The sequence below is a fragment of the Sinocyclocheilus anshuiensis genome, unplaced genomic scaffold, assembly GCF_001515605.1.
Source record: "Sinocyclocheilus anshuiensis isolate Anshui unplaced genomic scaffold, SAMN03320099.WGS_v1.1 scaffold283, whole genome shotgun sequence".
NCBI classification, from domain to species: domain Eukaryota; kingdom Metazoa; phylum Chordata; class Actinopteri; order Cypriniformes; family Cyprinidae; genus Sinocyclocheilus; species Sinocyclocheilus anshuiensis.
Window position 1 is genome coordinate 416081 of NW_015549605.1, and position 14449 is coordinate 430529.

Consider the following 14449-nt stretch of genomic DNA (forward strand, 5'->3'; position numbering starts at 1 on the left):
TAGATAGATGATAGATAGATAGATAGATAGATAGATAGATAGATAGATAGATAGATAGAACAACAGAATGATACACAGAACGATAGATAGATAGATATAGATAGATAGATAGATAGATAGATAGACAGAACAACAAAATGATACACAGAACGATAGATAGAACAACAAAATGATACACAGAATGAAAGATAGAACGATAGATAGAACGAAAGAACGATAGATAGAACAACAGAATGATACACAGAACGATAGATAGATAGATATAGATAGATAGATAGATAGATAGATAGACAGAACAACAAAATGATACACAGAACGATAGATAGAACAACAAAATGATACACAGAATGAAAGATAGAACGATAGATAGAACGAAAGAACGATAGATAGAACAACAGAATGATACACAGAACGATAGATAGATAGATAGATAGATAGATAGAACAACAGCATGATACACAGAACGATAGATAGATGATAGATAGATAAATAGATAGATAGATAGATAGATAGATAGAACAACAGAATGATACACAGAACGATAGATAGATAGATATAGATAGATAGTTAGATAGATGGATAGATAGACAGAACAACAAAATGATACACAGAACGATAGATAGAACAACAAAATGATACACAGAATGAAAGATAGAACGATAGATAGAACGAAAGAACGATAGATAGAACAACAGAATGATACACAGAATGATAGATACACAGAACGATAGATAGATAGATATAGATAGATAGTTAGATAGATGGATAGATAGACAGATTAGATAGATGGATAGATAGACAGAACAACAAAATGATACACAGAACGATAGATAGAACAACAAAATGATACACAGAACGAAAGATAGAACGATAGATAGAACGAAAGAACGATAGATAGAACAACAGAATGATACACAGAATGATAGATACACAAAACGATAGATAGATAGATAGATAGCTAGATAGATAGATAGCCCAACCCTGTTATACATCTGCTGCCTTTGTTCAAGCCTCAGAAAAAGAGGCTAATTTTTTATCCATAATAGTGTAAACATTATAAACACAGTGTGTTTGTAGTAAAGCAGGCAGCAGAGCTCAGCTATTCAGACAGATCCCACTGCAGAAGAGTGAAAGCAGGGCTTTGTTGAATAAGACAGGAACATTGATCACTAGAGGAAGAGTCAGGAGTGAAGGACTGATCCTCACCCACTTCCTGTCTCTTTGTCTTTGTCTCTCTTTCTGAGTGGATGACAGGGGAATTACTCCACAGTATAAATCCCTCACTAACAGGAAATAGTTTACCTGCCCTTCCACAATTCAGCATAGGAAATACCCAAAACACACAGGCACGCACGCGAGAGGATGAATGTGTCGCATCGCTCGCATATTAGCGTGGCAGCTGTTGCGCTGGCAGAAATGTAGGGGAGAGTTACATGAAAACAACCTGTTAATTAAAGCGGAAGTGTTTTTTTTTCTGTTAAAATACTTTCTTATATATCAGTTTAATGTGAAAAGACAACTATAGTGAGACATTAGAAGGTTAAAGGTTGAGCTTTTTGCGCTTTCTGCATTGTTTGACTGGCCTAACTTATTAACATCAGTCTAATCTGAATAATTTCTGACTGAAACTGACTGAAACTGAGAAATTTTATCCATTGGGAATTGATTGAATGGTGAAAAGTAGTTATTATGTGCCATAATGTGGCTAGACTAATAATGTAGCTAATGCTAATTTGCTAAAACAGTGCCTAAATAGCCACTACTGGTACCAGTATCTAAAACTAGCAAGGCCTGATATCAGGAGAAAAGAAGTTTCAAAATAAGAGTTTTTCCCCTTTGGAATAGCGTTATTAGAGATTCATTAAACCAGGAAAGAAACAATGAAAACTGATTTTTCAAGAGTGCTCTGGCCAAGATATAAAGATAATTAAAGAACACATATAAAATTAAATAAAGAAAATACTAAAATAAAATAAAAAAAAAAAATATTTAAAAAGCTTAAAAAATAGTAATTAAAAAGTAACATTTTAAAATATATAATTAAATATTAATTTAAACAAAAAATAAAAACTTTAGAAAAATGTGCCACAAATAAGAGAGACAAAAGTAATCAATGACACCATATTTTCCACCCTTTAGTTTGTTAGAATTATTCAACCTAGAAACGTGCATTAAGAAATTAACTAGGGTTGACATAACTTCATTTACTAAATTTGTTTTCAACAGGGTTGTGGACCCAAGATCTACAGTTTTATCCGTGGCACCAAGCAGCTGCAGGTGTTGAGGTTCTTGGGCGTGTCAATCGGCGTGGCTCAGATCTTAGCCATGACGTTGACTGTGACACTCCTATGGGCCCTCTATTACGACCACAAACCACCTGACCCAGCATCCCCGGATGCTTTAATCCAAACGCACAGCCCAGCAGAAGACGCTCAGAAGCCCAGCCACTCACATCCACGAGCGCCTGAGGCCTGGGCCAACACGCCTGCTAATGGACACACCCAGTTTGAGATGGAGCAACTTTCCTAGCAGTGACTTCATGGTGACCCATCGGCTACTTCAACACTGCGGAGACACTAAAAATGACACTGAATGGATTGGACAGCAGTGAACTGGACCAGAAAATGGACCTTGTGGAATGTGAAGTAATTCTGTGTGCCTGGATAACAAGATTTAGGTGGTGTGAATAGTTTTATAGAAAACTTTATATACCTGTGGATAAAGTGGCTTTTTGTGGTCATAACATAGAAGATGAAGTGGATTTACTGGGTTCTTCCTAAATAAAGCCATTGCCTCTGTTTCTACGGACTTGAATTCTCCAGAGGGAGGTTTCTAGAATGAACCGTTTTTGCTTAAATCTTTCTTCCTCTCAGTGAAATGGCCCGTCACCACTTACACTGACATAGTTGCAAACCTGGTGATTTTAGCCACTATTTTGCCATGCGAGACAAGAATTGTAAGAGTTTTCTTTTATCGTAGTCCAAAATTGGCAATCTTTTAACATTCGCTTCACACTATGATCACAATTTACCTCAAGTTTGTTCAGAAAAATTCACTAATTCCTTCTTTCACCAAGCTACGACAGACTTCAAACACTCCGACTTGTTTTCTTTACTAGCGCAAAAGTTTGTGTGGTACTATTTAAATGTTTGTTTGAACATTCATATTCATTTAAATGAGCATTCATGACAATTTTGTCTAAGATATACAGTGTGACATGCAAAACAAAACCAGTTTGCGTTGGCTTTTCTCAACCGGTTCATATTCTGAAATCTGACATAAAGGACAGGAAAAATACTGTGTATTCACACACACACACACACACACACACACGCGCACACGCACACATAGAAACAAGTTTGAGTCTTAATGAGATTTTTCAGTTGGAATGAATGACGTTGCTGCTAAAAGCTCATTATGAAGATACTAGGATACATTTGTGTGGGTTTTCATGTCTTAATTTAACAGCCCCGTGATTTGATTCATATGGACTGGTGCATTAATGAGTGTTTTAGATCTCAAAAATAGTAATAATTTTCTATGCAGTAATAGTCTGCACAAAAAATAGGTTATAATAGGGTTAAACTCTGCTGAAAGTTTGAGAAACCTCTTGCATGTGAATCAGTGCATTAAACACGTCGAGATGGTGTTACTCGAAACCTGTGTGTGTTTGTTCATAGACAATTCACATTTCAGCCAACATAACGTGTACCCTTAGAAGTTTGAATTCATTTATTTTTATCATGGATGAATCAAAGGAGCAAATTATGGAAGGTCTTGAACACCAACAGGTTTAGGGTGGATCAAAAAAAAAAAGGGCACTGCCCACCCAGACGAGAGCCAATCATGATTTTGTCTGTGCTATGAGTAAAATGTAAAAATTAAATTATTTATATTTTCTCTTTTTATTTGTATTATCTTATTATTTTAGTGGAGAGAATAAGTATGTTTTGGGCTAAATTAATTTCTATGATATTTAAGCCCCACCCTCGCGAGCCGCGACTCATGATTCTTAACTTGTCGTCGCGATAAGCTACATGAGAGGACTCTCTTTTCATTATTTTCCCGCTTTAGCAAGTTAACTAAATGGAAATTCGTTGTATTTTTTAATAAACTCGCAAATAAAAATGTGGTGGACTGATCACTGCTGGCTGAATTGGACAGGTGATTTTCACATGAAGCGTTGGCCTCAAGTGTGGCGTGTGATGCAGTATTCAGTTGTGAGAATGTACGCCATGTACGCAAGCCTTAAGATTCAACCTCAGCTTGTGACCACAGTTGCCAAGTCCGCGTATTATACGCAACTTTGGGCTTCTTTTTTTGTAAAGTTGCGTGAAAAAAATCCCAGGTCGTGGGTTGCGGGTTTTTGGGCTTATTTTAAAAAATATGGTTTTTATATACTTCGTTTCTTTTCATTTATGTTCACTGTATTCTCCAATGCATTGATTGACACTGTCTGCTCACAGTTAATAGCCAATCAGTGCAAAAATATAAGTGCTGTAGTGTAATTTGTCAAATATTCCGCCCTCTCCTCACGCGCCTTCTTTTTAGGCGCCCTTTATAAGGTAGCCTGATTTTTAATTTTTACAATGTTTTTGTAATGTATTAATTATCACGGGCTGTAATAAAAAAACAAGTAGGCCTATACTAATACTAAGAGTATATTTGATTCGAATAGCCAATATTTTAGTAGGCTATAAATATGTGGCTATGTTCCAGCTCCCCTTTGAAGCTCTTGTGTTTTTCTCCTTTTCAATCTCTCTAATCCTATTCTGCTAACAGGTGATTGGAGATAAGTTTTGTTCCTGCTTTGTTGCAGTTTGCTGTTTTTTTGTAAAATAACTTATGTTTTTGCTTTTCAGATAAAAGGGTAGTTTCAGTTTAATATGTTGCGGGCTCATTTATTGGTAATAAATAATTGATAAATAATATTGATAATAAATTATCAAAAAATATTGGGCTTGTTTTTGAAGCTGCGGTTGCTTATTTGTCTCGCGAGAGTTGGCAACAGTGCTTGTGACAGCTGAAATGGATCTTGTGAAATGTGCGATCACATCGCCAATCACTCTTGAGAAACTTAAAGATGAAGTACGGAAGGACAAATATCCAAACTTTTTCAGACTACTGCAACTTGCACTCACGCTGCCCATTGGTTCGGCTTCATCAGAAATCATAAGTTTCTCAGTTATGAGGAGAATAAGAAACTGGCTCTGATCTAGCACACAGAGAACAATTTGACTGAAAATGTATCAGAAGAGATGAAAGAAAGATAGCAATTCGGAAAAAGAGGCGTCTTTTCTGCATTAGGTATGTTTTTTTACTCTTTGTACAGCAGTTATTGTTCATTCTAAATTATTTTTTTTAATGTAGAATATGTTACATAAATACATGAAATGTAGAATTTTTACATTCTACATGTGTGGGTGCCCCCCCCCACGCATAAAAGTGAAACTCCGCCTACGAGACACACGCATTTTAAATGTGTTTTTTTTAATAACGGGCAATTTAAATATTTTTTTTAAATTTTAATTTTTTCCCTTTGGAATAATGTGCATTGATGAATCACTCAAAATATGACTTGACACATGCATTAGGAAAGTAAAAACAGTCAATTATGATTTCATGTTTCGTAACGTTTCCAAACAACCATTCTATTGTGCTAACTCAAAAAACTGTTACATTTTAAAGGCCTAAAATTCCTTATGAGTAGCCAAACATTTGTCATAACTGCAAGGTCCAGCATATTTCACTAACATGTATCTGACAGATAATTCACCAATTTCATGCCCAGCAACAACCATAACGCTGCATTTCAAACAATTGAGGCATGCAGTGGAGCCTGGTTTTCTTACCACGCAGTCACTTCCTCTGAATCAAGCTGATTTTCTGCAGAGCGCTCTTTTTGTAAGTGTGAGCATTCCAGAGGTGTCACGCTTAAGTGCTATTGGGTGGAAACACGGGTGGAATTTTTGGCCCCGCTCTGGACTTGATGGGAGACATCCTTGGCTGAGGGAAAGCGAAGGGATTTAGCTCTGGCCTGCTTCATGAATTTTAACAGATGTAAAGCAATGAATAAAACATCTCAATGGATAGTGCACTGAGAGAGGAAGGAAGTAGACACATGGAAAAAGACACAAGCTATGTTTGAATAGACCACTAGAATACTGTATATTGCACTGTATTCTTCATAGTAATGCATCATTGCAACACTAAACATTTCAAGCAGTAGCATCATGACTTTCTTTCACAAGATCTTACTAAGTTTTTTTAATATAAATGTCTTAAATTGAACAGTATTCGTGACTCATACTTCCATAATTGGACATAAAACAGCATAGTCAATAAGAAATAATGTGGGAGGGGCTTGATTTTATCCATTAGAAATTGATTAGTGAATGAGTGAAAAGTGAAAAGTCAAGTCATAAATATAGTAATTGCAAGTTCGTGCGAAACTCGAAATTGTAGATTGCAATATTGAATCTCAATTTGAAACACTGATCTGTAATATAGAAAATACAATATATAGAGAGATCAGTGAGCAAAAATCTATTCTGTAGCAAATGGTCTAAAGTTAATCACTTGAATTTCAAGCTTTGCTTTTTGTAACAAAAACTTTTAGTTGTGATATCATGCGTGATGAAATTTTTTTTTAAATTATTTTGAATTCCAATGTAGTTATCTGGGTTTAATGCTCACAATATAATTCTTTTGTTTAGGCTACTTACTTCCTCGTCATGTTTCCAAATTGAATGCGTGACGTCAAAATAATGAACATCCGACTCTGAGGTACGAGTTTGCCAGTTGCACTCGAAGACAGAATTAATCTTGGCAAACCATTTTGGGCGTTCAATAAAATAACATTAGCAAGTCAGCTTTAGCCAACAAATTAATTCCACTCACTCACAGAGTTTGCTACAGCATGCTAATTCAAACATAGCTTGTGGAGAGCTAGAAATGCTTCTGTCAGCTTCCTCTTTCCCCCACCACTCATTGCCGGTGGAGGATCTAATTTATGAATCAGAGAGGAGCACACAGGATTGCCGTCACACAAGCTTACAAAAGACATACTGTTTCCTCTCTTGTGGCTAACACCCCCCACTCTCTATTCATCTCCTGTGTGAGAGAGAGACTGACAGATAGCGTAAAGCTAGCCTTATATCTCGTTAGCTGTGTGTTCGCAAACTGTGGTTCTTTCCAGCCAAAGACACCAATTGAGATCGGTCGACTTTGTGTCATTCGCTGTTTAGCGTGGGTGCAGATGTACAGAGTGTTTCGCACGGACTGTACTATCATATAGACAGTCTCGCTCCCTCTTTCCTTTCGCGGAGTACAGTAAAATGAGTCAACGGGGAAATAAAACCATTAACCTTTCACCTCTCCGCAAAAATAGCTGCGGAGAAGACAGCTGCAGCTTGTATGAAGTCCAACTTCAATATCCCCCTGTGTGCGGCGAGGTCCCCCTCCTTCTGCGTCTCTCAGATACGGTCTCTTCCTACAACCGACTTCAAACGTCTCAATTACCCTCGGCGTGATGGGAAATATGCTAATGCGTAGCACTATCGCTCGCCTGCTGGGAGCTCACCACAGCCCTGCAGTTGGCTTGTTCTGAACAAGCTCAAAAATAGGTGCAATCCCTTGCCTTCCGGCCCTCCTCATCCCTCGATTCCTGTGTATAAAGGAGGAACTGAGCGGTCATCGCATGTAGGACGCTCATGTGTAACGTAATCCTGCTAAGTGCCTATAGAGGTTGAGACCGTTGCCTCTATTAAAGTCGGTCCCTTTAAACATGCCGCCTGAGAAATGTGTGAAATCTGAAAAATGGGAAAGAGGCCCCTGAAGAAATTGATGCCCAGCTAGTAATGGAAGAGAGTAAAGCCTTGCTGACTTGCTATTACTATTGTTTCTAGTTACGGTAAGAACTTTGAACAACCCCCTAAACCTAACTATTAGGTAATTTTTGGTGTGATAGCTTAGCTCAAAAATGTCCACACAGTTACTGTTAAAATTTATATGTGCAATCAAGATTTTACAGAGTCAGACTGTACATTTTACATTTTCAGCAGTATGCTAGCATATAAATGCTAACGAAGCTAGCAGACACAACATAAATGGGTTTCACGAGGTCTTTAAAATGACTGGAAGCCTGCTTCCATCTAAAGTATAAATGTAGAAAAGGGTAATTGTGAGTTCAAAATAGTCACACTGTGACATAATTGCAAAATAAAACCATAATTTCAAGATATGGAGTCACATTGTGATATATAACACCACAACTTGAACCGCAACTTTATTCAGTCGTAACGTTATATTGGACAATGTGACTTTATTCTTGCAGTTATGACTATTTCTTGCAGTTGCAAATGTATAAAGTTGTAATTTGGAGATAAAGTCATAATTTCCTTATTATTTATTTATTTTAAGGTGGAAACATGTTTCAATAATTAATTAGGATTAATAAAATGATCACAACACCATTGTCTTTTTTTATCTGTATTTTAATAGGACAATGAATTAATTCTATTTATTCATAGACACTGCACCGGACTAAACAACTGGTTTGTATTATTTTTTTTCATTGTTTTTAAATAATTCATATATTTTAATGTCCATAACACAAGCTGTAACAAATTCCAAAGGACCGTCATCACCTGGTAGTCATTTAAATGCACATTATATCACAAACAGGAAGTCTGCTTTAAAAGTCCCTTGTGGATCCCGAAAAAAAAAACAAGTTCTCAGAGTCTGTGAGCGCATACACTCTGTCAATCCTGTCCTCCAAACAGGAAAAAAATAAAATCTCCAAACCTAAACAGATGGTCCAGCCTTTGCGGTTGTTGATTTAGAAAGTAAAATGTGAGACATTAAATTCTCTGTCCATTGAAATTAGGAGAAAAGAAGAAACTAATAAATTTCACTACACCGAAGAACAAATTTACAACACAGGTGCACTAGCAACACTCTCTCATAGTTTTTTGTTTTCATCTTTTCTTTTTTGTATTTTACAACTGAAATACATTTATAATATATAATCAACACCATTTGAGTTTTAAAAATATGCATTTGTGAGATTCTATTCCCCGGGTAACCCTTTTAATACAAAGCATATCTTTACAAAAAGAATTGCTGCATAAGTCACATGGTAAAGCAAGAATTGGTGCAGGCATTGAGCAGGAGGGCAGTGGTGTGTGTGTGTGTGTATTGAGCAAGGCGCATTAAGAGCTCCTCGCCACAAATTGCACTGACATCGGTATAAAAAAATATCAACATTATAGACTATTTTCTTGTTAATTCCAGACATTAAATGGCAGAGAAGAGAGATTTAATCTTTCAGGTGCAGAGATTTTTTTTTTAACACTTTTTGATTAATAATAACACGTTTTGGAAGAATCTCACAGACAAGTTTCTCTCCAAAATCAAAAGAAATTATATTTTGCTTACATAAAGTCTAGACAGATTTTGTGCATTATTTTCATGACAATTAAGCACGACACCCCCAAAACTGTCATTACTGTACAATACAATTTTCATTACAATTTACATTTCTGAAGTATTTTTACAATAATTTGAAGCATTATATATTTGCTTTTAAAATACTGTATTACAGTAATGAAAATCACCATTGAGAATGAGAATACAAGAAAGATTATGGTAATGAGAATTTGCATGGAGTGGAGTGTGCTTAATTATCATTAAAATGTTTTTATTATTATTTTTAAAACAAGCAAAGTATAATTTATTCTCTTTTGATTTTGGAGTGAAATAAACCTGAACGTAACTTTGTGAGATTCACGTTTTAAGTTCAACACTAAGCGTGTTCGGCTGATCACAATGATATAATAATCTCCAAAACAGTACTAAGAATCTGACTGGATGATTCTCAACTTGATGCCATTATCCAGAAATAATAGACAGACTTTAGAATGTTTGCTTATAAAAGTACATCTTTAAAGGGAGGGATGAAAAAGAAAGAACTTCAAAAAAATGTCCTGGACGGGCTCTGTGCTCTGGTTCACGCTGGCCCGTTTCACCATGTGTACGACAACATGCACAATAATTTTAACGAAGATAATAAATAAGCACGATATTTTTCTTTTCACAGTTAACTCGCAAACTTTGGAGTATAAAACGGAATGGCTAGTATTAGAGCTCAAGTCCACAAGCCTCCACTGTCAGATTGAGAAAGTCAAATATAGTAAAACACAAAAGGCGTTTCCTTTTCCGTTTAGCTTTTTGCCACCAAAAAAACAAAAAGGATAACAAACATCTCATCAGGCCAGGCAAGGAGTGAACGCAACATGGGTAGGACAGAGAGAGTGTGAGACAGGATTTTCTCCATTTATCACCTGTATCAACCGGTCAGTCTCTCAGAACAGCTGTTTTCACACACTTGTTGGGTTGGAAAGATCTATAACTAGGCAAAAGTAAAAAGCACACATTCTGACAGAAAGAGCCAATCCTTATTGCTCATGCCGAATTGAAAAATGACAAAGACTTACGCAAAACATGCAAGAGATCGGTCTCGATCTCACACACACACACACGCAAAATTATCCGACCGCACACCCTAGTAGAGCCCTGCTTTACTCAAAGAAGTATCAAAAGTGTGTGTATAGCTGTCTAAAAGTTTGTAAAATCCCGCCCCTGCTGGTACACTCCTTATTCGTCCCAAAATCTGGCGATCCCATCAGATTGAAGACAACAGATTCAAAGACTCACAATACTGAAAAATGATAGAAGCTGTAACAACCACAATGGTCATTGTTTTCCTCTATGGGTTGAGTGAAAGCCTATTGGACCCCAGCGTGAGTCACATGACGTATGGGCCTAGAGGTGGAGCTGATGGAGCTCACAGAGTCGGAGAGCTCTGGGCGGGAGCCGATTAAAAAAAAAGGTTCAGCTATCCTGCTGCAATGCCTCCTCCACTACACTAGGGGGTTCCATCGATCCTTTCCGCTCCAGCGTCCACTCGCTAAATAAAATGGCTAATGGTCACGACGGACGGTCTATAATGCCGACACCCGGACAATGTTGCTTTGCAAGAAGTTGGGCGAGCTGGCCGAGTCTCCGCCCTCAGGCGTGGTCACAGGTGGGGTGGGCATGCTGATGACAGCGGCAGTGATGTAGGACTGCTCTTCCGATTTCAGGGGTACTGTCTCCTCAAACTTGGCATTGAGACAGGAGCGGCTGTGTTGGAAAAGAGAGGGAGAGAGAGGGCGGGTGAGAATACAATCCAGCTGATGGGCAAATTCCGCCAGCTGTTGGAGGGATCATGATAGCGTTCCCAGAGTATGCTGGCATGAGGGGGGGAGTGTCACAACCAGAGCTTTACAGGATTCCAGCAGCATGAATCACTATGAGAACAACCCAAATACCCAGATATACAGAGAACCTGCATAAAACACACCACACTTTACATACTATGTGTTAAACAGGACTTATTATGCATCCTACACTATACACTGCTTTCTATATGCATTACACTCTATGCTTCACATACTGTATTTTACATATTATGAATACTAAATTCTATACACTGCATACTAAACATTATGCATAGTAATTCTGTGCTTCTCAACCACTGTGCCGCAGCACACTAGTGTGCCTGGACAGGTTGTTGGGTATGCCGTGGAAAATTATCAAAAACTTCCTATCGCTATTATACTTCGTTATTCTTATTTTAAATCAGTGCAATTGGTCATTGTCATGTCTATTTGTGGGTTTTACAAATATTTAACCAATGAAAAGCATTCGAAGGAGCATGTGACTAAACCTCGTAACGCCATTGGATCCTCAAATTGTCAGCCAAACCTCATAACTCCACCCCACCTCCATTCAGAATAAAGCGCCGCGATGCGCAGTTTGAATACAGGCATCTACTTCTTCGCAATGCAAGGGTAAATAAAGAACTGATGTTTGAAAAAGAGCAACATTTTCTTTACTCAAGAAACACTGTCTATAAAGGCTAATGTTTTTGTGTGTTTGAAGATCAGAGAAGAGTCTTAGCATTTGCCGTCTAAGTTAGTTGTAGCCAATACACTTTTGTACGTTTCAAATATCCTGTGCAAAGTGGTTTATCTTTTATATCATGAAATTTTGGCCAAATATATTAAACTGAGTTCCCATATAGATACAATAAACTTTATAACTTGTAAATTGATAAAACAATTAATTTTCTGTCTCAGATGTGGCCGTTCTAATGATGGACAAAACACAGATCTCCATCATTCGCACGTCAAAAACCTTGTTAACTCCGTTTGAGCATGATTTCCAGAAAACGTTAAGTGCAAGTGTCTGATCATATATAAAGCCAAAATACCAACTCTGATGATGCATTGTTTAATTATTTGGGAAGAAAAAAAACTTTCCCCCTTCCAATTTTTTTTTTTGTAGTGCTTAGTGGTGTGACGTGGGATTTTTTACCTATCAAAACTGTGCCTCGGCAGAAAAAAGGTTGGGAAACACTGCTCTAATATGCTCTAATACTACATATGCATTATACACTTAATTCTATTTATGCATTCTAGATTATATGCACGGCACATTATATTTTACATATGTTCACTAATACTTTGCATTCGTCATATATACTAGATATTATGCACTATACACTGCATTCTAAACTTTATACACTACACACTATGCATTACACACTATATTCCATGTATTTAGATACAAACTACAATGTACTACATACTGCATAGTATGTAGTGCATAGTGTGCAGTGCATGCAATCTATGTAGAATATGGTGTATAATACATACTATGCAGGATGTAGTGCATATGATGTAGTTTGCACATGTATGTAGACGGAGAATGCATATTAGCGCATTGATTAATTATGCATACTATACAGAATAAAATGTGTAATGCATAATGTGCAGTATTTACAGTATTCATTACACGTAATCTACATATTATGCACTAGATATTCCGTACTATTCATTATACATGTGCAAATTACATTATGCTGCACAGTATGCATTATACACTATATTCTATATATGCATTCTTGATTACATGCACTACACACAATTACTGGATTTTATGTATGCATGCAAAATACTATGCACTACATACTTAACTTTTACATTTGCATCCTAAATAACATGCACTACATACTGCATATTATGCATTACACAATGTATCCCACATATGCATACTAAATCTATTCTCCAATATGCATTCTACGTTCTTTGTACTAAGTATTGTATACTATGCATTATACACTTAATATTACAAATACATTCTAGATTATAAGCACTACACAAACCCCTACTCCAAACCCCTCTGGAAAAACTCACCTTCTTAATATAGTCAGTATTATAAACACTTCTAAATAAGACACAGCTCTGACTCATCTATATTCAGACCGCAGCCAATATATCAACATATTCCTTCTCCTTATGTGTGTGTAAGTGTGCATGAGTGCTGTGAGAGCACCTGTTGCTCATTGGTCTCTCTCTGATCTGGATGGTGCTGAGCTCCTGTATGCTGCCCCTGCGGCCATCAGCCATGTATGAATTGGGGACATTGAAGCTCTTGCGCTTGTTTCTGCGTGTGCAGCAGGAGGACAGGCCGTGTGGAGAGGAGGACAGCGAGGAGGAACGGGACATGGATGGCTTCGCTAGGGAAACCTCCATACAGCTTGTCTCATAAGTTTGCTCATCTACAAACTCATGATTCTAAGAGAGAGAGAGAAAGAAACAGGAATTATTTATCACTTTAAGGTCTGATTTCTGCATTTGATTATTATATTATATGATTATTATATTTCATAATTTATTACTAAATAAATAAATAATTTCTCATTCAGAATAATGAAAGACATTTCAGAAGTCCACTCTATGCATATAATATTTATTATTTCACTGCTTTGCCCAGATTAATAATCAGTTTCAATAAGTGCTGACAGGAACTTAAAAATAATGGTAAATCTCAATTAGATTTGTCTCTATAACAAATAGTAGGCATTTAATAATGCAAGCCGGTCAAAAAATCATCAGATGAGTCCTTGAATCCAGATTCACTGTAGCTTTAGCTGTTTCTCAAAGAGTCCGGCATTCTCAGCAGGACACTGGAATTTTCCTTTCAAATGTCTCGAGTCAAGTGCCCTAGGAAAGCCAGAGCGGGTCACAGTCTGTTCTCTAGACTGTCATGAGTCTAGCTGGCAGGGGACAACAGTGGCTGTCATTTTCATGCCAGTGTCTGACTAATGACTTCTCTTGAGAGAAAAACTGCACTTATTTGTGGAAAACTCACAAGCAGAAGGGCAGAAGAAGTCTGGTACTGGTTAATGTTAAAGGGTATAGACAAAAATACAAATTTTGTCCACTTTCACCCTTATTTTTCCTTCTGCCAGAGTTCTCAGATGAAGTTTAATTCAAATATGACACACACACACACACACACACACACACACACACACACACACACACACACACACACACAC

General features: G+C 37.1%; 2 protein-coding genes and 1 long non-coding RNA gene across 4 annotated transcripts in view; 1 reads left to right on the forward strand and 2 right to left on the reverse strand.

The window, feature by feature from the left end:
* LOC107658802 (tetraspanin-12-like) overlaps window positions 1-3814 on the forward strand; it is a 22441-nt gene extending 18627 nt beyond the window's left edge. The window contains exon 8 of the mRNA XM_016447453.1: window positions 2227-3814. Coding sequence (XP_016302939.1) covers window positions 2227-2529 — 303 coding nt within the window. The 3' untranslated portion in view covers window positions 2530-3814. The remainder of the gene's footprint in view (window positions 1-2226) is intronic.
* LOC107658803 (uncharacterized) overlaps window positions 1-5926 on the reverse strand; it is an 18459-nt gene extending 12533 nt beyond the window's left edge. The window contains exon 1 of the long non-coding RNA XR_001630831.1: window positions 5853-5926. This is a non-coding gene — a long non-coding RNA (uncharacterized LOC107658803). The remainder of the gene's footprint in view (window positions 1-5852) is intronic.
* A 3854-nt stretch (window positions 5927-9780) lies between these two features.
* Window positions 9781-14449, reverse strand: part of kcnd2 (potassium voltage-gated channel, Shal-related subfamily, member 2) — a 120488-nt gene continuing 115819 nt past the window's right edge. For both annotated transcript variants that reach the window (XM_016447452.1, XM_016447451.1), the window contains 2 exons: window positions 13441-13682; window positions 9781-11184 (listed from right to left, as the gene is read on the reverse strand). In XM_016447452.1, the coding sequence (XP_016302938.1) occupies window positions 11004-11184; window positions 13441-13682 (423 nt within the window). In that variant the 3' untranslated portion in view covers window positions 9781-11003. The remainder of the gene's footprint in view (window positions 11185-13440; window positions 13683-14449) is intronic.